The sequence below is a fragment of the Lissotriton vulgaris genome, chromosome 3_1, assembly GCF_964263255.1.
Source record: "Lissotriton vulgaris chromosome 3_1, aLisVul1.2, whole genome shotgun sequence".
In the NCBI taxonomy this organism is placed as follows: Eukaryota; Metazoa; Chordata; class Amphibia; order Caudata; family Salamandridae; genus Lissotriton; species Lissotriton vulgaris.
In genome coordinates, this window is record NC_141689.1 from 2,001,137,264 (window position 1) to 2,001,164,621 (window position 27,358).

The 27,358-nt window shown below is 42.4% G+C and overlaps 1 protein-coding gene across 3 annotated transcripts in view; it reads left to right on the forward strand.

Moving 5' to 3' along the window:
• Positions 1-27,358, forward strand: part of TENM3 (teneurin transmembrane protein 3) — a 1,290,943-nt gene that overhangs the window by 1,059,997 nt on the left and 203,588 nt on the right. For all 3 annotated transcript variants that reach the window (XM_086962461.1, XM_086962463.1, XM_086962462.1), the window contains one exon: positions 24,157-24,395. In XM_086962461.1, coding sequence (XP_086818587.1) covers positions 24,157-24,395 — 239 coding nt within the window. The remainder of the gene's footprint in view (positions 1-24,156; positions 24,396-27,358) is intronic.

The window sequence follows — 27,358 nt, forward strand, 5'->3', positions numbered from 1 at the left end:
CCGCATCCCCTCCTCCACTCCTGCCTGGCGCAGTTTCACACATCCTCCCAGTTTTCTGTGAAAAATCACTTCCAGCCTTCTGGCCGCGCGTCCGCCCCCGCCTAGTTACCCCAAATGAGCTCTTCCATTCTTGAAACGTGGACGCTTCCAAGTCTGAAATAGGATGGCGAAAGGGGGAGCAGCTAGCCCCCTCCTTCCAAAGTTGTTTCAATAACATTCTCACTTGGCCCGTCACTGCGTTCTCCGCTTTTCCCTCTCTCACAGCGAAGGTCTCCCTTCGGGTCCCCTTAGCGACCCCTGCTCCTGCTCCATTAATACATTCATCTGGGCCAGGACGCTGCCTTTGTGCTGATTGGTTTTTATCTCGGTCAGTTATTTTAGCGTATACCTAAGCTCAGCTTTTTTGTGTCCGATTTAGACGCCCTGTGATTTTTCTTCTCAGCTGTCATTGCGTAGATAAAGGGATAAGAGACGTGAGTGTCAGTTGTACGGAGATAACCATCCCTCTAACTCCCCGGGCGCAGATGGGCGATAGCTGACAGTAATGTGATGACGTGGGGCTGTGCCATGAATAAATCAGCACTTTGCCGCTTCTCTTTCATTGAAGGGGGCAAGTGCAGAGACGGTATTTGTTTGTCATTTGTTGGCTTTCTCCGCCTCTTTCTTGGCGCCGCTGTTGTTTGCTTCATCCAGATCCACTTGGAACGGGTTTTTGAAGTAAGAGAATAAGTTGGAAATGTGACTTCACGTTTTACAGAAGATCTTCTTTTTCTGACTGTGTTTCTTCCCCGATTCTGCCTGTGCATTTAATGTACAGCGGCTTCAAAGGACATGTTGTGGAGTAGATGATCAGTCACCTACAACAGAGCTGCGCAGGCTTTTGTTTAGAGGCTTCCTCTTCCTTTTATGTGACAACCATCAGGGGACACTCTTCGTCATGGAACAGGCGCTGTGGCTCCATGCTCAAGTGAGTTTTCAGCGCCTGGGAGCAGTGTGATGCGACAGTGGATGTAATTCATCGCTTTGCCATTCCGATAGAAGCACCAGGCAGCGACTTGCTTACTCCTGGGACCCGCTGTTTGACACTAGCAATTCAACTTTTTGCATTAGCCACTTTGTATCCTGCTCCTGGTCATACATTGCGTAAGAATTCAAATCCTATGTGCACCTGTAGAAGTGATGACTGAGCAAGTATGAACTAGGGAGCCGATATGATCCCTCTAGATTTTCTATCATTTTAGAGAGCTTACTGGTCGCTGGTGCACGAACAGGGATAACTCTGCTTCTACTTGCACGACACCGGTACGCCTCTCCCGTCACCTAAGGGAAGGAGGTGTCATTGCTTAAATTTCGGGGGTTATATATGCCCTTATTTTCCTTAAGCTGGATGATCCCCCATTTAGGGTGACACAGATCTTTCCCCCACTCTACACTTTACCTCAAATTAAACTGGTGCCTGTGGAGGGGGTTCTGTCCTTTGTATATTCATCATACACTGATTTGAAGAGGGTCGCCAAAATATATTTTTTCTGGGACTCTGCATATTAAACATATATTTTCCCAAAGATCGCTCCACGGAGAGCAAGTGTCGCGTTGTGTGACACATGGGGTGGACCCATGTACCAATTGAGATTCCCTCTACACCTACAACTGCTCGTTTATTCACCATCTTCTGAGCCCTGAAGAAGTTCCAACTCGGAACGAAACGCGTCGGCTGAGGCCTTTTAAGAACTTTGAAATATAATAAAAAGGACTATTTTTGAAAATTAGAGCTCTCTGGACTGATTTGTAGTGCACCGTCTTCATTTTGAAAAAAATTCCTGTATCTGTCTTCACAGTGGGGCTTTGGTGTGGCAAGCTCGAGACGTTGTTGTGCTCTGAAACCTAGAAATTTGGACTTACTTTGAAACTGAGGTGCTGGACTTTTGTCAGCCATACAGTTCTTTCTTTCTGAAAAAAAGGATAACTATGTGATCGGAAGAGAACCGCTCTTCGGACTATCCTGACCTAGCAAGGGTATTTGAATGTCTAGAACACACAAAATAATGTAATAAAACAACCAGGATTCAGCTTTTAGGGGACTGGCACCCCAAAAAAATTTGTTTAGCCCACTTCCTTCGGGTAGGAGCTTTCAGCTTCAATCAGTACCTCCAACATTACGGTAATATTTGTCTTGCTTTGTCTTCTGAAACCTAGACTACCCCACTTACCTGAGCAAAACATCCGTTTTCTACATAGACACTTTTCTAACGAAGGTAGTGTTCTACTGAATGAAGGTAAAACTTGGAAACAGGAGAGGAGAACACTTACAGCTTATCAAACGGAGGAAGGTTTTACTCTTTTTTAAATGCAGAAACATAGTAGTGACACTAGGGCCAAACAAGGCTCAGTGCTCACTGTTATCATCCACAGTAGTCTCTAGGTTATAAATTCCAACCGTGTAAGACCAGCTCAGCCAACATCGGAAACCGCGCTCGCAAAACCAAACCTTTTAAAGTGCTTCTTGAGGCTTCCTCTGCTTCTTGCATGAAGCAATCCCTTCTTCCTCTTACAACAGACATCACAATACTAATCAACACCTCACCAGCTTACTGAAATGAATCCATGCAGCATGAAGCAAGCCATTAATGATTCCACTTTTGAAGAAAGTGCCAGTAGATCTGCTAATCCTTCTAAACTACTTCTACCGATCTAAAGAGATCACAAAATCCGGCAGCCGGAATATGCTTCGAGCAATAAAAGGGCAACCACATAATGGTGGCCTAAACGTTCTCTGTTGGCTGCTACTGAATTCAGGGATCCGTATTAAGACCTCATGAATCTGGAGTTTTTTAATGATCCACCAAGCGTATTGTGGCAGTGTAGTGCATATTTCCTGTGTGAGAAATTCAACATCATGAACAATCCGAGGTTTAAAATCTGCCAACACTCACACGTTGATGGAGTTTTCTGACCACAAAAAGAACAGAGGACAGTTGTTTGTCTAATGCAGTGTTACTACATTATCTGATGGTGTATTAGTTTCAGTTGCATCCTTGTAGATTGGTCTGCTATTAAAAATGAGGAAAGTGGAACAACATCTACAGTTCTAGAAAAAAATTAAAAAAAATGTGTTATGATAAACGTCAAATTGATAGCAAACTCTGTTGCATGTTAAAGTGAACACAAAGCAACCATTTTTAGGTGATTAGTGTACTTTAAAAAACCTTAATTACGTAACATCACTGCCAGGAATCTCAATGTGTTTATTATTAATCGAGCATCAAGTTATACTTCGGTTTGCTATACACTAGCCACTTCTTTGACGCCATGGCGTGTATCGACTAGAGGGGAACATCTATTAAAACAATAATCTTTCTGATTGCAAATGAGATCATCTTTGGAGATTGTCCTAAATTCAAAGACAGGACAGAAATCACAGAGCGTCTGTTTTGAGAATCTACCTGCTGTTGAAAGTTCGAGAATGGCAGACAGAAGTTTAAAGTTTTGAATTTTAGGCAGAACAGTATCCTTCAAACCGAAGTATACATGAGTTAGGCATTGGTGTTGCTTCTGATCCTTGAAACTTTTACCAGATGCAGGTAAATCATGCATCAAAATGGTCCATCTAAAAATTGAGATTGTGGCTCGCATTTACCTCTATCATGTATGCATGGAACAGTAGTGGCAACAGAGAATAGGGTAAGCGACAAATGCATGTAGATCATTTGACTGAGCTGATTCCAGGTTGTTGACTGTGGCGGAGTCGTTAAATCCACTCTTCTGCTGTACCAGAGAACATAAAGCAACCCTTTAATGTGTGTATCTTAATTTTTTTTCATTTTCTCAAAGGCTGTGACTCTGAACACACCACAAACACCACTTGATCAAAAATACCAACTTGCATGTGCCCTTTTCAACACATACTCACTATGCAAACACACCACAGAGATTTGAGACCTCATCTCCACTGTCACATCCGACGTCCTCGTCCTTACTGAGACCTGGCTCAACCCCATTTACACACCCGACATTGCCATCACAATACCCGAAGGATCCAAGATCACCCACTTCGACTGCATCAAAAAGCCTGGCATAGGGATCGCTATCATACACAAGGAATCTATCAAATACACCACCACAAAAGGCATCACCCTAGCCAGGTAAAACTTCAACTTCCAACTCCAAACAGAAAGCAAAACCACCATCAGGGGCACCCTCCCCTACCGCCTTCACCACCATGTCCAGCCTTCTGTGACCTCATAACTGTCTTCATCTCCCCCTCTCAAAGACTCCAACAACGAAATTTTCCTTGGCGACCTTTACTTCCATCTCAACAACTACAATCACATCTACTACCGACATCCTCAGTAAAATGAGAAACATTTAACTCAACCACGACCCTGCGCACACCGCAGGCCATATGCTAGACCCCATCTTCACCTCCAGCAACCACATCTGGTACAGCCACACCACGGAACTCACCTGGACCGGCCATTCTATTGTCCACTTCAATATCACCAGCTCGCGGACCTCTACCCCAGTCTGCCCAATGCCCCCACGGCAGCTGGAACAAAGTCTCAAAGGGCACATGGATCAACACCCTTAACACCACTCACCCTATCTCCTCCAAGAACCTAGACGAGAACGTCCGAAACTTCAATAATTGGATCATCTGCTGTGCCCACTACACCACTCCCATTGGCAACAACACCCACAAAAGGTCCACCTAACAGGCTAACTGATACACTGAAGGCATCAGAACCACTAAACAACAATTTAAACAACTGTTAATGAGATGGCACACCAGCAAGGATATAACTGACAAGACCATCTTCAAGACAGCCCTCTGAGAGAATCGAAGAAAAAGGCCTTCAGCCGCATGCATGGAATCAAGCTCCAATAACAGCAATTCATTCTTCAACATCGTCAAAGAAATCTCAAACACCTCAGCTGCAACAAACATTACTCCCTCACAGGAACTATGTGACAACCTTGCAAACTTTTTCATGACAAGATCGCCAACATCTACAGAAACTTCATACCCCAGCCCAAGGCGACCAACTTCTTAAAGCAACACAACCACCCGCTACCAACACAGACATCCGACTTACAGAATGGAGCCAGTTCACCCCACATGACACCACCTCAGTGCATTCGGGGGTCCCAAAAGACCTATTCCTTCACCACATATTCAACCTAGGGGAAGCCAAAATCAGCCATGTACTCACCACCTTGTTCAACACCTCAATTGCCATAGCCACCTTCCCCCAGGTCCTAAAATACACAGAAGTCATCGCCCTACTAAAAAATAACTTCGGCAGACCCCAGCACAATCAACAACTACCAACCAATCTCCCTGCTCTCATTCCGAGCCAAAGTATTAGAAAAAGCCATCAATCAAATACGCTCCTCACATCTGGAATGGAACTTCCTGCTCGACTCCTCCCAATCTGGATTCCTCAGCAACCATTGCACCAAGACAGCACTCATCACAGCTACTGATGACATCTGATACCTACTCGACCAAGGAGAGACTGCAACTCTGATCCTCCTAGACCTCTCAGTAGATGCCGTCTGCCTCCAAACACTCATCACAAGGCTGCACAACTGAGGCATCCAAGGAGCCACTCTCAGATGGATCGCCTTGTTCCTCACCAGAAGGACGTAAGCGTTCCCGTTCCCCCTTTCACCTCCAACCACGCTAGTAACCTAGGCATCATTCTGGACAACAAGCTAACATTGATGCCTCTTGTCAACTCTGTTTCCTTTTCCTGCTTTTTGATCCTCTGCATGCTTCGTAAGATGTTCCAATGGCTACCCCAAATTTCAAGATGCACCATCACCCAGGCCTTCATCTCCGTTCGACTGGACTACAGCAACACTCTACAAAAGGATCACAGCTCACCTCCGATGACTACAGATCATACAGAATGCCGCAGCCAGACTCATCCCGGTTCACTCCAGATAAACCCACATCAACCCGACCTCAGGGAACACCACTGGCTCCCTGTACAAAAAAGATGCCAATTCAAGATTCTGACCCATGCATACAAGGTCCTAATTAGCCCACCAGACGACTCTGCCCCACGTCCCTTTCTCTAACTCTCACCCCCAAAATCCGATGTAACAGTTACAGAGGTTGCTCCTTCTCCTGCCTAGCAGCAAAGACATAGAATGATCTACTCTTTTATCCCGGACCTTCCCATCTCTTCCAGAGGTCTGAAAGCCCCTTAAAACCTGGCTATTCGGCTAATCAAGTGCCAGTGCCTAGTTCCCCTCATGGGTGACAAGTAGCGCTCTGCAAATCTACTGATTGATTGATAGTCAACCAAAATCCATGTAGTATTATTCCAGTGCAATGAGCAAGTCATCGATTATGTCAAGCAAGTTCTGTTTTGAACACTCCTGTTTGGCTAAAGTATTGCATGATAGTTGTTTAGAAAGTTCCACATGCTCACGTCATGTCGCTTCACAGGACTTTACTTATGTATTGAAGGTTTGAGATTGACATGTAGTTTGTACACACATGTGAGTTTGCACTAGTTTTCTTTAGCAGGTGAGACAAAAGCATACTTCAGAGGCCATGGTAATATATACTTATATGGATGCATTTAATAATCTTGATCTCTGGATGAAAGTGTGAAAGAACTCAGTGATACAAGTCAACTGTGCATGGTTTGAACGATAAATCATAACATTTCAGTCTTCAGGGCTTACCATTTATTGTCTGATTCCTGCTCTTGATCAAATGCGATCTTTGCTTGCAGTTTAGTTGGCAGCATCACATGTCTAGGTGCTGTTTAACGCTTGTTTGTCATGGTTTCTTTGACTGTTATATTTTTTCCCAGAAGAGGTTCAGGTTTTTCCAAAACTGCTGTTACACCCAAGGTGTTCTACGTAGTTGGACTTTGAAATTTGTAAGAACTGTTCTGTAGCTGGTTGGAAGTTTAATTGATTTGTTTGGAATTATGTGTTTTTTGCTCACTTGACGTTTTATTAATATTACGGTTCCTTATGATTTATACAAGACCAGGTCTGCCTCTGTCATTGCCATACTCATTTTCTGCAGTCTCTCTTGAATTATGCCATGTCTGTGTTTCACCCTTTGCTAGGCGCTTTAGTGTTTTGCTTTCATGATCATTTTGCTGTATGCAATCATTTTTAATGTAGTCAAAATACAGCTATGTCTAAGATGTTTTTGCGTTTGCAGCATCCTCCTGTTTGTTTCGGGTTACCGTGACCGAATTGGGAAATTCTGATCTGTCCACAAATTTGAACTCTTTGATATATTTGGGCTTTGAAGTAGTCCCGTTGTGGTCAGAGGATATATATGTCACTTTGGTTAAGTAAAATAAAATACTTGGTGGTCCGACTGTACTTGCGCTCAGTTTTTTTGTCTCTATGTAATGCACAGTAGCTAAATCCAAGATACGGAAGGTTTCATGTTCTGTGCCCCCAGTATTTGGTTAAAGCCAAACGTACACCGGTTTATAACAAATTATGAAGTTTGTTTTTTGGGTCTGCCCACCCAACGAATGGGCCCTGCCCACTATGAGTATCTTTTGTCTAAGATTTGCTATTCCCATGTTAAATTCTAGTTGTTAAGTACTGTTCATCTATAGCCCTCATCACTAGGATTTTTGGCAAGTTGTACTTCACACAGAACAACAAACATGCCTGCTGTCTACAGTTCTATGACATGGTATTTACATGCAGTGGAAAATCTCTACACCTAATGTCTCATCTTTGCATAGTAAATGTGTTGTAAATGTAGCTTTCTTTCCTACAACAGTGGCCTGTTTGATATGCTCCAAGGTAGTGGCAATTTTATGAAAATTGTGATGTTAAGCAACAGTGCAATCAAATGTAACTCTCAAGCTTTGCACACAACTGCGGAAGAAAACCTGTGCAGTCGTCTCAGCTGTGACAGCATTGTTAGTGAGGCTGATAAACTATGGTCGTGCTGATAGCCTGTTGTATTCTCCAATTTATTATGCTTTTGAGCTGATGCGCTATTATCTTTAGACAACTTTCACAGCAGGCAGTACTCCCTGCCAGCAACATTTTGAAGGCTCACAAACTAGGTAGATTTCATTGCTGAGTTACCTAAATTAATATCAGCTAACCGTAATGTCTCTAAATGAAGAGCCCTGGAAACATTCTAAACAAAGGAACATTGTAAATAATGCTGTGTCTCATAGAAAGCGCACAGCGTATGAATCACACCCTCATCGCAAAGGACACTGCGACCTGTATTGATTTTATTTATATTATCGCCACCCCATCCGTCTTCCACTAACACCCACGGTCTAAGCCTCCTGGGCCCCGGTGTCTTACCGAATGACTGTCAGAATGGGGCCTGTCTCATTAACCTCTGTATCAAGAGCTATATCTCTAGGATTGGGAGGCGCCACGAGTCCTGCATTTATCTGTGTGGCTAAGAACCGGCTTTCTAGCTGCTGTACGAGAATTGGTAGCCTTAGTCCGAAGCAAGTCTTTTTGCAAGCGGTCGCCTGGAAAATGGCATATGCGCAGTAGCGGGGTGCGGTAGCTGATTTTTCAGTCTCCCTCGATAGAGAGACTCAACATGGATGTGTAATTTTGTGTCTTCAAAGCCTTGAATATGTCTACTCTGCTGTCGGCTATATTTCACTTGCCAAACATTTTACTAAAGTAAGCTATGCTTGTAGTGAAACACAGCACTAAAGTAATACAGGTGGCTAGATGATGTATCTTAACACAAACTAAAGAAACAACACACCAAGCAATGAACAGAAAATCCATTAGAGGAAGGAGACAAATGGCCAAGTACTTTGGTTACCACGCGTAGATTTAAAAAAACACACCCGTGATCCACTACATTCTAAGATACAATAAGATAGCAGAGTGGTCCCCCCCAGTAAACCCATAGAAGCATCACCGAATACCAATCAGACCAAATGATACCCGACTACCACAGCTGCATTGAGTGAGGTATTCAAGGACCATACATTCGGACACTTCCCAGACTGCTGAGAGCACTAGCGGTCTTAGTAATGACCGAACCGCGCTGATACACAGCAAAAAAATCAATTTATTTTCATACTGTGTAGTTAAATGTCAGTTGCCAGTGATCAATTCTGTTGGCATTCCTTTTGCAGCATTATCAAAATTGGTGCTCAAACTTTGTGCCCATTCAGCTCACTTAATTGAGATGTTTGCATCAATGATATGTATGCGTGCTAATGCCATTGAGAACAAGAGTTCAATCATTCAACAGATTCAATCGTCTGATATGAAAACAGGTGTGTATCATGAAGATGTTTTGCACATAGTTGCACATTGGTTAAGTCCAAATGCCCTGCAGGTCACCACTCATTAAGGTATCTATAAACACAGGCATGCCACAGCTGTTCATTTTGGGTGTCAAGCCTAAGATTTCCATTGGATAAGGAACTCCGATGAATGTCACAGAGCAGGCATTGAAACAATATTGCTGCTACATTCTGAATCTCTGGCATCTTCCTGTGTTATTCGTGGTGTACCACCACTTTAACTGGATGGCATATTCCTTTCCACCATAAGACTAGTGCCTTCTGACAACCTTTCTTTACTAAGAAAATAATATTGTGAGACATAATGAGAGGAACAGTAGTTTATCTGCCACGCTAAAGAGAAAAAGTGGACAACAGTTTTTTCTAAATCTAGGGAATCACAAGACATTTACTGTAGCAAATACACATTTAGTTTTTTGTTTGTTGCCATATACATAATTATGTTATTTATGAAAAATTTTATGAATTGTAACCTAAGGGACATACAATGTGAATCATAAGTATTTGTTTTATTAGGCAAAAGTTTTGCAGTGAAAGTTGTACAAAATATTGCACCTAGGTTTTAAAAAATCGCTCCGTTTTTAGAATCTTGCACCAGAATACTTCTGGTGCTGTTGCATAGAGACAAACAAGATCCAGCACCTGCTATGTCATGTCTCTTAAGTACACTTTTTCCCACAATAATCTCAAATGGACATTGCAAGGACAGACTAATTGCGAATGTTCCTCCATTTTTACGGTCGAGCAGTCACAAGTTCATATCCTATCAGGGTGGAGGATACACTTCCATTGACCTTCAGCTGGTAAATTCCACTCTGTTTCTTAAGCATGTTTGTGGTCAAAGTAGGGGTGCATAAGTGTACTAGTACTGTTAGCCGTGTACTAATTTTCAACAAGATCATGAAATACTGATACATTTTGAAAAAACATCTTCCATTGTACATTATAGCTCAGATTCCAAAGTAAATAGAAGTTGGCCTTCATAAAGTGAGATTCTTGATGTATATTCAAATATGGAAAACATAATGAAACCGTGAAATCTGGTAACTTTACTGATAATAAATTTAAAACAGTGAATGGAATGCATGACATGGGCTGTGCTATAAGGGACTAGAAGACCCGGTCAGGACATTGCCCTATGCACACATATGCTTCATGTTAGACCTGACAGCTTTAGGGTAGTCTCCCCCCTGCCCCCCAATTCTTTGCCTTCCTCCTCCACTTTTGTGAATTTGTTTTAGCCGACCCTAGGACTCTGTGCACTATAACACTGCTATTCATTATCAAAGTGCTTGTGCTCTTCCCCTTAACATTGGCTCATTCCTAATTGACAGATTTTTAATTGATCTTATAAGTCCCTAGTAAAGTGCACTATATGTTCCCAGGGCCTGTAGTTAAATGTTAATAGTGGACATCTAACCTTGGCTCAGGCCTGCCATTTCAGAACCTGTGTGTGCAGTTATACTGCCATTTCGACCTGACTAAGTAAACCTCTTACCAGGCCCAACCCTTCCCTTTGTTTGCATGTAAGTCACCCCTAATGTAGGCCCTTGTCAACTCATAGGGCAGGATGCACTGTATTTAAAAGGTAGTACATGTACTTTACAAGGCCTGGTAGTGAAAAACTCTCAAATTCGTTTTTCACTACTGCAAGCATATCTCCCTCATAGGATAACATTGGGATTTACTTATTACATTTTTAAGTGTAAATCCTAATCGTGAAGAGAGTGACTTTTCAAGCTTGGTGTCTCTGGACTCACAATTTAAAAATAACAATTTATGGTGAAGTCGGATTTTAATTTGCAATTCCGAAAATGTCACTTTTAGAAAGGTGGTATTTTCTTACTTTAGCAACATAATGTCGGCTGCCTGTTTCTGATACACATCTGTGGAGGGTGGCATCTGAGCTCTGTGTATTCACTCTAGAAAGCCACACACAATGGGATCTTAGGTGTGACGTGATGAGCCACCCTGACAGGATGAGAGGGAGGAGCTGGAACCAACCTCGCTTACACCTGAGTAGGGTGTGTCCTGTCCTCACACAAATTGCTGCATACCCCCCTGTAGTGAGTCTGGAGCCAGGACCGGAAGGGAGGAACTCTGTGCACATCAAAGGTATCTCTTTGAAGTCACCCACACTTCAAAGGCACAACTGGGCAGAAGTACTAGACCTCAGAGCCCACCACATCCGTACACTTCAGGACCTGTGAAGATTCTGCCAGGAAGAAGGACTGCTGTGCTGCTGAAGGACTGCCATTCTGCTGGATTGCTGCTTTTCTGGACACCTGCCTTGCTATGCCGCCCTGCTGCCTGCTGTTCCACTGCCTGGGTGAGAAGGACTGGACTTGCATCACTTAAACTCAGAGTGACTTCAAGGGCTAACCAGCTGGCCTCCTAATCTGAAGTCTCAGGGACATACCTGCTTCTGCAGCTGGACTTTGCCATGCCAAACTATGCCACCCCAATCCTGGACCCTTGGAAGTAGGTGTATGATGCTTTCTCTAGCAAAATCCATGCATCCTGTGGCGAACTGGTGCATCACCCATGCTGTGTGATCAGAACCAGTGCACCACCCCTGCTATATGATTCAGAACCAGTGTATCACCCCTGTCGCCTGGACCAGAACCAGTGCATCGCCTCTTATGCTTGGCTGGGCCCAAAGCATTCCCTTTGGAACCACCACTGTGTGACGCTCTGCCTGATGCAAGGCCTTCTCATCCCTGCCAACACCATCCTCGACGATCATGGGAAATATCTACATCAAAGCTATTTGCTCATTGGAGCAGATGCATCACTGCTTCTGCGCGGATCAGAGCCAGTGCATCCCTGCCACTGCATGGATCAACACCGGCACACTGCTTCGGCAGCACTCCACATCTTCAACGCTGACTCAGCCAGGATCAAGGCACTTTTGTTAAGTGGGCCTCACTGGGTCCCTGTATCCGATCCCCCCTCTATCGTGGTCGGTCTGAACTTATGACTTTGTCCCTGTCTGTGTGACCAGATGTCCCAAGTAAGTGCTTATTGCTTCTAAGCACTATTTTATAGTTTATGCTTTAGAAATTCTACCTTAAGTTATCCTAATTGGATTTTAGCTGCGATCGTCTTGTTTTATTTATTAAATTATGCTCTATTTTTCTAACACGTAGTGGAATCATTTTATGTGGTGTTTTCACTTTTGTACTTTTTGAAGTGTTGCACAAATACTTTACACATACACATTGCCTCTACTAGGCAGGGCCACTGGAATTGTTCGATTGTGTGGCGATTTTCACATAATTATAGATTTGCCACACCTGCCACATAAGCCATCATCTGCTGCATAACCCTCAAAGTATAGCAAAATGTATTATGTTTCTAGTTCAATGGTTCTAAGATTACTAAAAACGTAGCAGCACGTGTTGCCGTGCAGTGGAAGGCCTTTTGCAAAGGTTGATTGGTCACCTTTCTGATGCTTATTGCTATATTTGGGTATTAAACTGGTTCTAATGAGGTACACCCTTTGCCCAGGCAGTGTTAACAAGTGTAAAAAGTACAAAATAATGAGGTAATACTATTAAAAATGTGCCGCATTACGCTACATATTTAGCTATTTCTTGCCACATAATTTGCTCAACCGTGCCACATAATTTGACTTCTTCCTGCTGCATAAGTCCAGTGGCCCTTCGTCTAAGTTAAGTGTGACTGCTGTGTGCCATGCTACTAGAGAGTGAGCACAGGTTAATTTATCGTTTGCCTTCTTATCCTGACTAGGATTGTGGTTGTTGCTTGACTAGTGCTCATACCGCAGTCAATCTACAACCCAATTTCTATAACGTCAAAATATAAGAATGATTACACTTACAAGTTTGCATTGCTGAATGTCAGACCCCGTTTGAGGGGCCAAAGTACAACCACGGGCTGATGGGCTCACACCATGGTGCTTGATGGCATGTTGACACTGGTGTCCTGGGGTCTGTGCTACTATGGCTATAGTAATTTTGTCAAGTATTCCCTTTCCATGCTTGACTTTCAGGGTAGTGAGAGCGAACAGTCAGAGGCTTGTCAAGGAGGTAGAGTGGGGAACTTTCACAACCAATCAAAAATATATTGCCTTATCTTGCCTGGTGCTTTTCTTAGTAAAATAAGGTACTTTAATAACACAGCATAATGTAGTATTATATAGTTAGATGGGTATCATGGGTGATTTTCATTCCACTTATATGCACAGGGAATGTGTTTCCACTAATGCTTTAGAACCAATTTGTGTTATATTGACTTAAGCACTGCCTTCAATAACGTAGACAGGGGTAGATTATGGGGAAAACTGGCACAATGGGGCATACCTCGGCACACTTTAAACATGCTAAAACTTCTGCACATGGATACCTGGGTCTAGGTGAAATTAAGTGGCGGCACACACATCTCCGCAAAGGTGCCCACAACAAAGGGTCTGAAACAGGGCTGTGTGCTTGCCCCGACCCTGTTTAATCTGTTTATGGCTGAACTTCCTAAGGCGCTCAATGCCTGCAATTCCCATTCACCAAGGATTGGAGGGAAAACATTGTCCAATCTCATGTACGCCGACGACTTAGTTTTGCTCAGCAATACGCATATTGGTCTCCAGCATCTACTGACGGAAATGCAGAACTACGCCTGAGAAAACAACCTAAAAATAAACTTGAGCAAGACACAGACAATGTCAATAAACTATAAAAAGAACCTCCAAAAAAGCTGGTTCCTTGGCGGTACAAAACTTGTCCCAGTTTAAGAATACAAGTACCTTGGTGTGACATTCGAAAAGGATGGGACGTTTAGGCGTCAGAAAGAGGAAGCTAGAAGGAAAGGTTTGCGGATTGCCTTAACAATGAAAAATCTTGCAAGTAAACTGACGGGGACCACCCTGACTCTGCTTTCAAAAGTAGTCCGGGCAAAACTACTCCCCTCAATTACCAATGGCAGTGAGGCAATGCCAGGAAGAGATGCAAAGGAGCTGGAAAGCACACAGGTCAAGGCCTATAGAATCTTGTTCAGCCTTCCATCCTACACATCACCTGCTTAAATAAGGCTGGAGTTTGGTCTCCTACGACAAGATCTAGCTAGGCATGGTGCGTATATCATCTGCTTGCACAGGATCAGAAGTGCCACTACAAATACGCTAAACTATCTGCTGTGGCAGGACATACAGCATAGGGAGCACTCCCAAGCCAGAAGCTACCTACAGCTAGCCCTAGAATCTACCCAACCTACAGAACTCTGGAATGCACAAATCGGCTATCCCAATTTAAAAAAAACTGGTCTGTAAAACCTTAAAACAAATCTCTTTGGTGGAAGCCAAAGCAACCTTCTCAAACAGATCACACGCCTGGATGACCCTTAACTCCTATAAAACATTGGCGCTACAATTGTATTTCAACCAGGGCTACTCGAAGTCCATAAAAATGAACTTTCTGAGGCACAGGATGGGAATCCTTCCATGCGCTCAGAATCTTCCACCATGGCAAAGGTCACTAACACAAGAGTTGTGCACATTGTGCAACACCAAACGAGGCGACATATTACACTTAATTTGCTTATGCAAGGACCTGCGCCAAGCACGGAATCAGCTTCTCAAAGAACCCTTCAGACAGAAAGGCATTCGTACCAGGAGACAAGCGGTGTTAGCATGCTTCAATCCAGAAAATATACAACTAAATTGTAGATTTGCCAAATTCCTTATGCTGGCTGAACAAAAAATGCCCATGTAAGGGGAAACTGAAAAAGGCCTGTGCTGTACAATACTAAAAAGCATATGTTCCTAAACCAGACGACAATAAGAACATATTGCCAGAAGTAAAGGGTTAACCTTTACAACAAGCGGAGATAACTAGACCAAAACAATCATGACGACCTGCAAAGAAACCCATGAGTTGACTAAAATAACACGTATCTGCAATTCATAGCAGTAAGACACTCAAAGTCTCATATTACGCCTACAATTATCTCGGATTTTATACTGGTAAAGATGTTCCCAACCCTGGGTTTTAAATTTTGTTTTAATTAGATACACACACTGATGAATTTGTGAATTTATTTTTGTATTTTATGTAACAATATTGCAATGGTTTTAAGTAACTATGCAGGAAATAAAGAATCTGGCCAATTTGTGTTGGATCTTTTTCAAATATCATTGTCAGGCTGCTCCACGGATACAGCTTTTGTGCAGAGTGATGGATCTCACAGCAGGTAGCATTAGTACTGGCTACAAGCAGTAGTGTCCAGAACAAGGGCTGAATGAAATGTGAGGTCTCCTCGCCTGCCTGCCATCTACATTACTGAAGCAAAAATATGTGCCAGACAAAAGTACAGGCTCTGCCTAGAAACTTCCTCACATAGAACAACAGAGACTACAATCTCACTGTACCATCTGCAAAATTGCTGTGTTCACAAAAAATCAGCAGCCTTTTGATAACAAGTTCCCCATTTTGTTTTGAAAGTGAGCCATGTTTCCATACTCTCTCACTCCAGTGTCTGGATTTCTACCATCCAGTCACAGGAATTAAGTCAGTGCATTTCCACTGTCTGAAGAAATGTTATCATCCTCCATCTTGTGCCATGCTAAAGCAGAAACTATCCAAAATAGATCTCACTGTTCGGAGAAATGGACTCATACCTCAAAATTAATCTTACTATTATACATGTAGTACACTCTCACTGCACATTCACCCACTTAACACAAACATCAAGGAAAAAAGTCTGGCTAAACTACTGATTCACAAAATCTCAATACACTGCTGATACCTATTTATGTGTCTCATCACAAGTATGGAGAATAGGCCTATGCGCACTGAGAGGATGTGTGCACTCCTCTAGGTCACAGCAGTGGTTGATGACTGTAAATTACTAGGGACAGGCCTAGGACTCTGTGTACACACTAGGTTATTGGGATACAGGGCCCAGAATAAAATGTCAGGATACCACTTTTACATGTAGTCTGGCAATTAGAATCGGGGTACACTCCTGTGTACCATTCAAAGGACACTGTCGTCCGAAAACTGAATTTTGTAACAAAGTTGTTAAAACCTTTACATTCAGCATTTTTGGAGAGGGTCAATACTATTACAGTCCTGCTTTTTCCATCAGCATAGGTGTAGGAAAAATGTTTACTTACCATTGTTGTTCACATTATTCACTCTGCCTCTCTGTATTTCTCTTTTAGCCAGTCTTCAATCTGAAGCCAACTGTGTTTTTCCATCTAATGTCTACTGCAATTGTGAACATCTTTATTCATTTTAATAGAGATAATTGTATATTTCCATTATAAAAATTGCATCACTGATACTTTCATTATGCACCCATGAATGGCTCATCCATTAACCGTTGCTGTGCGTAATTGATTAATTACTCCCTGCTGAGCTCTATTTAGGTCTGACCTAGAGACAGTGTGGGGTATCTTAGCAGCCTGATGTACTCAAATGTATACTAATAATATACAGTGTGTGTATATATGTATATATATATATATATATATATAGATAGATACACAGTAATATTCACTGAAAAAAAACAAATTGCCTGTATGTGAATTCAAAATAATTATACCAATAAATCGATGAAATGAGCATCACTGGATCGTCAGATAGCAACACATATCCTATAAATGGCAAGGTGATATGTCATAACACTAATTGATGTCATCAACATCTTTGCAATGGCATATGTCACTTCATATGTGAGGTTATGAGCAGTTCATATTTGGGGCGAGTTATAGTTTTCAAGGTGGCGAACCGAGTTATGGTTTGTGTAACAGACCAAATTAGTACATTTCAGGTTTTGATGTTCAATCATTGTCACTTTTACTCTGTTTTAACTCATGCCCCATGTGGATGTTTTAATGTTTGCACTACCTAAACCATGACTCTTTTAATTGTGCCTTTTCAGTAAATGTTGATGCTTTATTAAAGGAATATTAGAGGTTATAGGCGGGGCCATCGATCACTGCATCCTGTCCCTGCTGCATAATCCTTCCACTCTGCACAGTGGTGTTTGGATGCAGTGCCTGGAACTTGCCCCTTTCCTAATGACCCATGAGTGTATCCCCTGCTATGTCTGGCCTTAGGTAGCAGATGTTGTTTCAGGGTCTGACTTGTGAGTACCTGTTATGCCACAGGGCCTAGTCTGTGGCCAGACCTTGCCTCCAACCTCTTCTGCAAAGTACCGGTATCTAACCATGGTATTTTTTTTTGTTTTTTTTTAACTAATTTTAAAATACTTTTAAATCAAGAAATCAAGAATTCTCTAATACTCACACATTTGGTAAAATGGTGGCAGTTTCAAAAGGCAGCTGTGTGCAAGTAAATTTCCAAAACTTCTTAAATTCACTCTACATTAATTGCATTGTAACTATTTTTCCACACCTCTGTGTTTATATCTACCCACCTCTGGTGCCTAGAACCAGTTATCATGCCTCCCTTTATCTCTGTCATTTTTGGTTTTTTTTTTACTATGGCGCAGAATTCATGCATTTTGTTGAGTTTGCAAATCTGCAAACAGGTTGATTATTGGCGTCTATTATGCTATCATCTTCTGAAAAATGTAAATGTGATTGACAGAACTAGCTGGTTTATAGTTCACGACTTTAGCAGCTAAATGAGGTCTAAATGTAACTCTTCATTACCTGCCTGACGGTTTTTAAATGCATAAAAACTACTGAATAGATGTACGCTTTCAGAGTGAACTACTTTCATGCCGACCTCAATGGAAATCCAGTCTATAGTTTGTGTTGTAACGGACAGCAAATTGTCCTCCAGGTGCCAAAATGTTGTTCAGAGTGGTCAGATAGCACCAAAGCCATTAACAATCCAAAAATGCTTTTTCAACTAAGTTTGGTTGATCCAGAACTACTAAGATACTGTTTCAGACACTGTAATAAGTCTGTGCATGTGTGTGTGTGTGGGGGGTGTGTGTATATATATATATATATATATATATATATGTGTATATAATACACTCATACTGTTCATTTAAAACTTTGTCCAATGGTTAATTTTGTAAGCATATGGCCGCCATGTTTAGGCAGTATTTTGTGGCATATGCTTGCATTAAAAATAAACACAAAAGTGACTTTGTGCTAATTTGACAAGACCATACCTATGTACTTCGTTTTCATTTTAAATCCCCCTATCCATCTTTGGGTCTCTTTAGCTTTTCCTCTCAAAACGCCTTATTCTCTATTCTGCAGAAAGTATAAAATCTGCCACAAATGGTTCTTGAGCCTGGTTTTCACTATGAACCAATTATGTAAGTGATGCAGTTAACTATAGTGTGTGCAGAAGTAATTCGATGTTCAAAACCAATTATAAGAAACACTATTGACCCTTTAGTACCTCAAGTGATAATAAAGCACATAAAGACCTGATAACCTTCATAACGGTGTATAACTTAAAGGTTTTGTGGGTGTTACTACCATGATAGTCAAAATGAGACAGTAAGTTTTTTCCATATTGTTACTTGTGTTTTTACATCAATATGGCACATTTAAGGTGCTCTTTGGTATATAAAGGCATAGTACCAAAACGCCTGCAGGACCAAGATGTGCAGCTATTAACACATGGCACTATTGTGCATCATGTCTGCTTCCTGCATTAGTTCTTGAACTTAGCTTGATGCTCTGTGCTTCATTTGTTGAACCACAGCGATGTGTTGACGGCTTAAGTCCAAGAGTGCAACAGGACAAATGGTTACATTTCTCCAGCAATTTAGTATTGTTTTCTCTTCAGACATGGCCACGCTTTCAAATCACTTCTTGGCCAATGACTTTCCTGCCACTTATTCTATTCTTGATTGAAAATAAGTCCCAAATCTGAAACGGAGATGTTGTCCAAGTGCGCGGTAAAACGTGCAAACCCACCTTAACCCGTTGGCTGCTTCGAACGTTCTGCGCCAGTGCTGAACGTTCGAAGAAACGGGTGGGGCCGCGTCGGCCAACGGACGTGTGCAGCACTACCGAGGTAGTGCTTGCGACGACCGTTGGCCGACGGCAGCAGCCAACGGGTTAAGAGCCGGGGTAGCAGGTACACAGTGGTCTGGCATTAATTATTCAGTATGTGAGTCATTCAGGTGTTTGTACATTTTCTACGAGCCTGTGACCTATGAGTTATCAGCAAAACAAATGTATATACTTATTCCCAGGTCGATAGGAGGCATAAAAAATATGCAGCTGATTGCTGCTGTCTCAGCACTGCAGATTAATTATTTCAAGAAGTATGATTTTCATTGTTCTTTATTTTGTACCTGGTGTAGCGGAAAAGAGGTGACTAAGCACTGTTTCTTTTGCAACTGGTTTTATATCATCCCACCGATAACAAGGAAGGTGCACACCCACGTGCATTCCATTTTTAAGAAAGATAATGAGTGCAAATCTATCTGCCAGAGACCAATTTACAATGCTGTGGTTAGAATGGTTGCCTCGACGTCCTTATTTTTTTTCATTTGTGTTTCTCTTATTAGCTTAGTAAGTAATTCCAGCTGGATTTTTCTATCGCAGGTCATTTCCCTGCGTCATCTTTTTCACTAATGTTTAACTATCATATAAAGTCTTCTAAATGCAAGACAGCAAATCATAACCATGTTAATGCTCCTACAATGTTTTGAGGGGGGAAGAAGGGCAGCTAACTTCCTAGTCACCACTAATCATACTACAATGAAAGTATTTAGACTTTGCAAAGATCATTAGTGATGCTTTGACTCTTTATGATCATATAATGCAAGACAACTTTCTTACATGGGCTTAGAACCACTTTCGTGATTATGCTAATTCAGTGAAGAAAATTGAGTGTCATTCTGCAAGGCAAGTGGTGCATGTAATGGTTTAAGATGTGTACTATATGTAGTCACATGTTGGCCATGTTAGAAATGTGTAACACCCGCTTTCAGTGAACACCTCACATACATTTCTTGGGATTGCCGAAGATATCAATCTAACCATTAAAACGTTCATGGTGCTGGTCTATATAGGAGTGTAGCCTGAAAGACTATCTTTAAAAAAACCTTTGTTGAATTTCAATTAAATGCACAATTCTTTCCTGGGGATGTATGAAAATGTATTTTACAACTATGTGCCAGAAGTGTTGTTGCATGAAAGGCAAACAAAAGAATCTGGCCTCTCACATTTTGATAAATAATCAGCGAAGTCAAAATGATGCCCAATGCAGCAGCAGCAGGTGTTAGGCTCCTGCAGACACAAACCCAGCCACAGTCAGTTGCAGATCTGCGTTTAATGCAGAATGTGCAGTGGCACCATGTCTCATGGATCGGAAGAGACCATATCTGAAATTATCCATGATTATGGTTTCTCTTCAATATCATATGCTGATGACACCCAGATCATCATCTCCCTCTCCAGTCAAACTGATAAAACATCTCACCATCTTAACACTGCTGTGAGGAAGTGGTAGATTGGATGGCAGCAAGCAATTTAAAACGAAATGGGTATAAAACAGAGGTGATGGTGGTGGGACCCAAACCAGGGAGGTGGCTAGATTTACATTGGCCTCACGTTCTTGGCAATCAACCTATCCTAAATCTGAAGTCAAGAGTCTGGGGTATTGCTTGATAACAAGCTGTCAATATCAAATCGAGCAAAAAAATGGCATTGAATTGCTTTGGCCTGTTAAGGCCTTTGGGAAAGATACTGGGCTCGCTACCAGAATCCTCGAGAAGGATCGTGGTGCAAGGATTAGTCTTATCTCGACTAGAATAGGCAACTCCCTGTACCTGGCTAGCCCCAAGTCAGTTATAAAAAGACTGCAAGTTATTCAAAATGCTCCAGCTCGTATGTTGCTGAAAATGCATCGATGCCATTCTGTAACTGCAGCGCTGGCCAACCTGCACTGGTTACCAGTGACTAAAATAATCAATTTTAAGGTACTGTGCATGGGTCATTGAGCGATGTACCAAAAGGGTCACAGAAAGGCTTCTCCATTGGCTGCCGATTCATGAGAGAATCACGTTTAAAATCATGTGTATGGCACACAAGTCCATCTGGAATGGCGGTCCTACTATCCTTCACCCTCTGTTTCGCTGTCATCAATCCTGCAGATCATTAAGATCTAATCAGCGCAATCTGCTTGTAGTACCTAGGGTGAAGCGAGCCCGAATGGGAGGTCGTCAGCTCTCCTTTCAGGCTGCCAAATGCTGGAACAAATTGCCAGATAACATCAGGCATATAGGTGACCATCTTGCTTTTAGGAAGCAACTGAAGACACTTTTATTCAACTGAGGGTCTAGGGAAGCACTCTGGTCTAATAGCGCTGGGATGCCTAAGGGTAGCCATGCGCTCTACAAAAGCGTATTCATTCATTCAGACTGACTCAGAAATGTGTCACCCCTTACGACCCCACTAGATCGTTTCCTTCCACCAGCCAACAATTGCTCGAAGTTCCCAGGATCAGGAAATCCAAGAGTGGGAGTGCCCTAATTTGTGTTCCTGGTCCCCAAGCTGTGGAGGGCTCTCCCTGAGAATTTAAGGAAAACAGAGTATGAAGCAAAATTCAGAAGGGTGTTAAAATCATTTATTTCCTAACTTCCTGGAAATAGCATATTTTACTTAATCTGGTTAGCGCTGGGAGGCCCTTATTGGGTAGCCATACATTCCTATAGAATAGAATAGCCCACCAATTACGGTTTTTACTAGTCTAGGAGAGGCCCACATTAAGGTCCCATTTCCTGTACTTGCTTTAGGGTCCACGATGCATCACTCCCCAGGGTTGGATTGGGATCAAAAATCATCCCGGGCACACCCAAAAAAAAAGTGGCCCACATTTGCATAATGCCTTTCCGCAAAGCACTACTTCAGCAAAGTTTTATGCAAAGAAAGGGGGTGAAGAGCATGTTTTATTAACTTCACTTAGATTTTTTAAAAATGCACATATTAGTGCCACACATGAATGCAAGTGAGACCACTTCTGATCAGGCCCCCTGCCCCCACTTAATCAGCATACAGTAATGGTCCGGCCCAGAGAGAGAAAGGGAGTTATACCTCAGCCCATCTGCCTCTCGAAAGGCCTCTCGGGCTCTCACTGGGGCGCTGGCTGCATCTTAAGAGCACAGACAGCCCCCAGGCTGCCCGAAAAAGCAGCCCACAGCTGAAACTCGGCTACCGGCCCTTCGGACATTTCCCGAGTGCCCACATTACCAATCCGACCCTGTCACTCCCTACATTAATTTGGGAAGCAAAGTTGTAACTTTGTTTTTCTCTATAATAGAGTACTTTGAGGCATTGTATGCCGGCGATGAAATAGGACATCTGTGCATAGTCTCTGTTGTACATTTTACTAGCTGTCCCTTCTTTGGCTAGCAATACACTTCCTCGCTGCACTGCTCCCTCAGCCAAATGGCTAAGGGGGGCACACCTCTAGCTGAAACCAGGATGTAACGTTTCATGCGTGGTGCAATGCAGTGGTGGGCTCCTTAACCCCTTTGCTGCGGCGGCTATTCTGCCACAGCGCTAAGGGGTTGGGGTGGCCGCGCGGCGGTTCCGTGCTTGTGACGGAACCGCTCCGTCACGGCTCGCGGGTGAGCTGTGCTTGTGACGGAACGGTTCCGTCACGAACCCGCCCGCCCATTAATTCGTCAGCGCAGGCGCGAATTTCACGGCGTGCAGGCGCGGCGAGCGGGCCGTGACGGAACCGTTCCGTCACAAGCCCAGCTCACCCGAGGCTTGTGACGGAACGGTTCCGTCACAAGCATGCAACGGATTAAAAGCAGAGTCCATCCACTTTCTAAAAGCAGGGTCTTGGCTGCAGCTAATCGCAGTATGTATATCCTTTGATGCTAGCACGTGCTAACTTACTGCAAAACTGAACTTGTTGTCATCATTCAATAAAGTATTTGATTTGCCATCTCATGCGCTTTAGCACGACACGTTAAGCAGCACAGTTGTTGCAGTCTGAATGATGAAAAGCATACCCGAAGGAACTGCATAAACCCGGCCTGCCATGTCAAGGCATTTATCCTAACTCCCCCAATTAGCACTTCACAGCTGCCTAGCAACCATTGATTGGTTAGGGGCTCAAGAAGTGTTTAAACCTATTAAACATCATTAGAAATGATATTTTATGAGCATAAAAATGATGGGAACTCGAAGGACTGCAGAATCCAAGAGTAAGGCCAGAGGGGAATAACATGGACAATAGTTCAAAGCAGGAAACTCAATGTGTGGAGTCTTTAGTAAAAATACATTTCCTGGCAATTTCTCTAAGTAAAATAAGTTTTTTCAAAAACAACTTCCGAGGCGCTCGATTTTTCTTACAGTAGGTTCTTCACGACTTATACCCACAAGAAACACTTGTCGGTCTGAACTTTCATTTTAATGATGTGAACAAGGAAAACTCACTCACATCAACGTAATGAATGTGTTAATTGAGACATTATCTTTTACAAAATAAATCAAATTAATTTTGTTCATTTGATGTTTGCGGAGTATAGAAAATATAATTTTTTTTACAACATATATTATCAAATGCTTTAAAAAGTCAATTTTCAATTGAAACCAGTTTTGGAAACAGAAAATAAATTGTGACAGTTTTGTGGAGACATAATGTTTTCACGACTTTATGTGGTGCACTACCCATTAGCTTTGTACCTGTCAGACTTTCGAAGCAGCAGACCGCATACCCATCATCCACTGTTAGTTTGACAATATTCTTCCATTAACCAGTCTTACTGTCAAGTAAAATATCCACAGTAAGACACTGACTTCAATCCCAGATCTAGGGCTGTCATACAAATGTTAGTCAACTCAAGACAAATGTTGCAACTAAAGTCGAAACCAGTTATCTGCCATGGATTACTGTGATTAACTCTATTACTGAAGCTGATGTACTTTATTTTCTCTCCACAGGCATTTCCTTTTCAAGACAGGAACAGGTACAACACCATTGTTCAGCACGGCAACACCAGGATATACAATGGCATCTGGCTCTGTCTATTCCCCACCCACGCGACCATTACCTAGAAACACCTTATCAAGAAGTGCTTTTAAATTCAAGAAGTCTTCGAAGTACTGTAGCTGGAAATGTACAGCACTCTGTGCAGTAGGGGTCTCGGTGCTGCTGGCTATTCTTCTCTCATACTTCATAGGTAAGAAATGGCACCGCACTCTCATCAGCCAACTGTTTTGTGAAGCTCTGAAGCCAGATGGTGGACACAGCACTTGACTATATGTAGTGCATGCATGCCGAGGGGCTAACAGTCGGGATCATGTGCCTGACCAAAGGACGCATTCATGCATCTTATAGTAACACAACACAAGCGCTGGCCACCAGATATACACGTCCTCTCCTTTTGTTTTCTCGTCTCCTACATTCACAGGACTAACCACCCCCACCTTCAGAGACAGGGATAGTGTTAGAGTAGAAAAGTAGTTAAATATATTTGCCAAACAAATTCTGCAAAATCACTATGGTGACGAACAACCACTAGCGACCCTCCAACCCAAGAGGCCAGGAAAGGTAAAAATCAGCGGTTCTTAACCATTTGACTTCTGTGGGCTCCCGCTGAAACTCTACTGGAAGATTGGGCTGCACCCACAAATGCAGCTAAGAACACCAACTTAATTTTTACCCCTCCTCCATATTTATAGAGCTTTTAAAATGTTTCTATTTTGCATTTTGTATTTTTTTTAAATGTATACATACTTTATTAATCTGCTCCCATCATTTAATTTTCTTAAATCACAGACATCCTGAGTAGGTGTTGTATATGTCCTCCAACCCCAGGTCATGAGCACTGGTTTGAATGAATATTTGTTATGGTATGGGGGATGGAAAAGTTGAATTTTATTTCCTACACCTTCATGGTAGTTTTATTTACCATTCCCCAAAAACAGTTAAAAAAAAGCCCCCCCCCCCTTTGTACAGCTTTTGGCCGCCATAAGTGTGGCAGGGTATGCTCAGATGTGAGTCCCTTGCTCACTTTGCCACTGGATTCAAGCAAGCCGGGCTGAAGACGGCTGGAATGCCAGAAACCGGTCCTCGGAAGCTTGTTTCCGGTCCAGGGAAGACATGGCTTGGTGGTTCGGGTTGGACTGTTCCCATGAGGCACAGGGTCAGCCTGATTCGCATATAGCCATGTCTGAACTGGGGTGGCAGAGTGGGCTAAAGAACGGTGATGGATTAAACCCAGATCTTTTGACTGGGTGTGAGTGTTTGATTGATTCAGATGCTCCGTCCATCACCACCCCCCTTTGTACCGCCATTATACTTTGTAGCATCAATAGCCTACATAATATATTTTCTGTCCAGTCTATGAAAGTCTATGTGAGGAAACAACAAACATACATATCTCTAAACATCTAGGGGCAGTCAGCTATTCGTCTCTGGGTCAAATTTGCAATGAATATCCCTAAAATGCCAAGCTTGGGACGTTATTATCTCACTATATTTTCATTTACATCATTCTTCTGTATCCCATTGTGGCTGCCAAACTGTAGTTCCACTTATATTCCTGTGACATGACCATTTCTTTCCTTATGGAAACCTGATACCTCAAGTGGTCAATCTTTTAAGACACTTTTTTCCCCCTGAGTTTTATATAGCACACACTTGACCTAAAGGTATAGGAGTGCTATATATGAGCACCGGTTTCGTTACAGCAGACACATTCATTTTTTGTTTTGTTTTGTTAGGCACAGGGAGTTTCAGTGATTTGCCCAGAATCACAGGATGTTGAGGGTCCCTGCTGAGACTCAAACCTGGTTCTCAGGCACCGAGGTTAACTGCTCTAGCCGTAAGGCCACATCCTCTCCCCAGTGATGTGGGTGTATCTCTTTTAGTGACAGCAATACGTCCTTGTAAGAACTAAAGCCTCTTTAAAATCAAACACAAATGATTCAAGAAAATTGCATGTTCTAATTGGCCAATAACTAAACTCCACCCCTCATCCATCGCGCTTGGATTCCACTGCAATCACAAATCCTGTGATTTTACATTCCAGACCCATCTCTCTTCATTTATATCCCCAAAAGATTTCCAATGGATGCTGCTAAAGAGATACGAAAGCTACATCTAAAATGTACCAACCTGGATTTCTGCTACTGGCCAGCCAGTAGACTAATGTTAACTAATGCACCTTAATTGTTGCAGATCTGTGCATGATCGTCCATGGCATAGAATGGATGCATCTTATATGTGATGACCTTTTTGCCATAAACTTACCCCTTCTTCTTCTATAATATATTAGAAAAAGAATACGCCTTAGGCTATCTACTTAAACATTATTGATTATCTAAATAAACATAATTTGTTCATTCATTAGCATATTTTAGGTTATTACTCTTAACACAGGTAACACCCATGACGAGTTGACCTTGTCATGAGCATGGAAGGGGTTAAAAACCACACAATGTAAGGCAAGCAGAAAATAATAGCAATTGTAAACTTCTGCTGCTTAAACAAGCCCAAGTTAGATTTTTTTAGTAGTGTACTTTCAGCATCCTTATCTGTAATTGTAAAGTGAAGACGAGTCTAAGGGGTTTTGCATGCACAGTAGTATAATTACTGATAATCCTCATGATTTAAGATTTATGGGGTCATTTAGACACATACAAAAACTCACCAGCAGATTTTAAATGTTAGCTGGAACATCTCCATGTTTTTGCACTCAATGTTCCTATATGCGACTATTGGACAAACCAGTGCAGACGACATTCACACTCATTTTGGGTACATGCTTTTCCCGTTTTTGCACTCGCAGGTATGATGCGAAGCAAAAGTTCAAACTGCGTGTGCATACAATTTGTGCTCCACTCTACATAGGCACTCATGCTAAGTGGGTGCAACTTATTTCATTTGCTCATTTCAGCACTAGTGCCAATATCAAAAGTCTCTGCCAATTCTGCCAGTATACATATGACGCAAAATCACTCCAAGAACTGCTAACATGGCTCTTGGCTGTAGAACACTACCTCAACCGTTATAGACAGGAATTTCAGAAAAACCCTCTGATCTGTGTGTGCGCTGAAGAACCAGCCCCTAACCTGTGCATGAGCTGCACATATTACATCTATTGCTCAACCAACTCCCTGACTTATATATGTGCACATG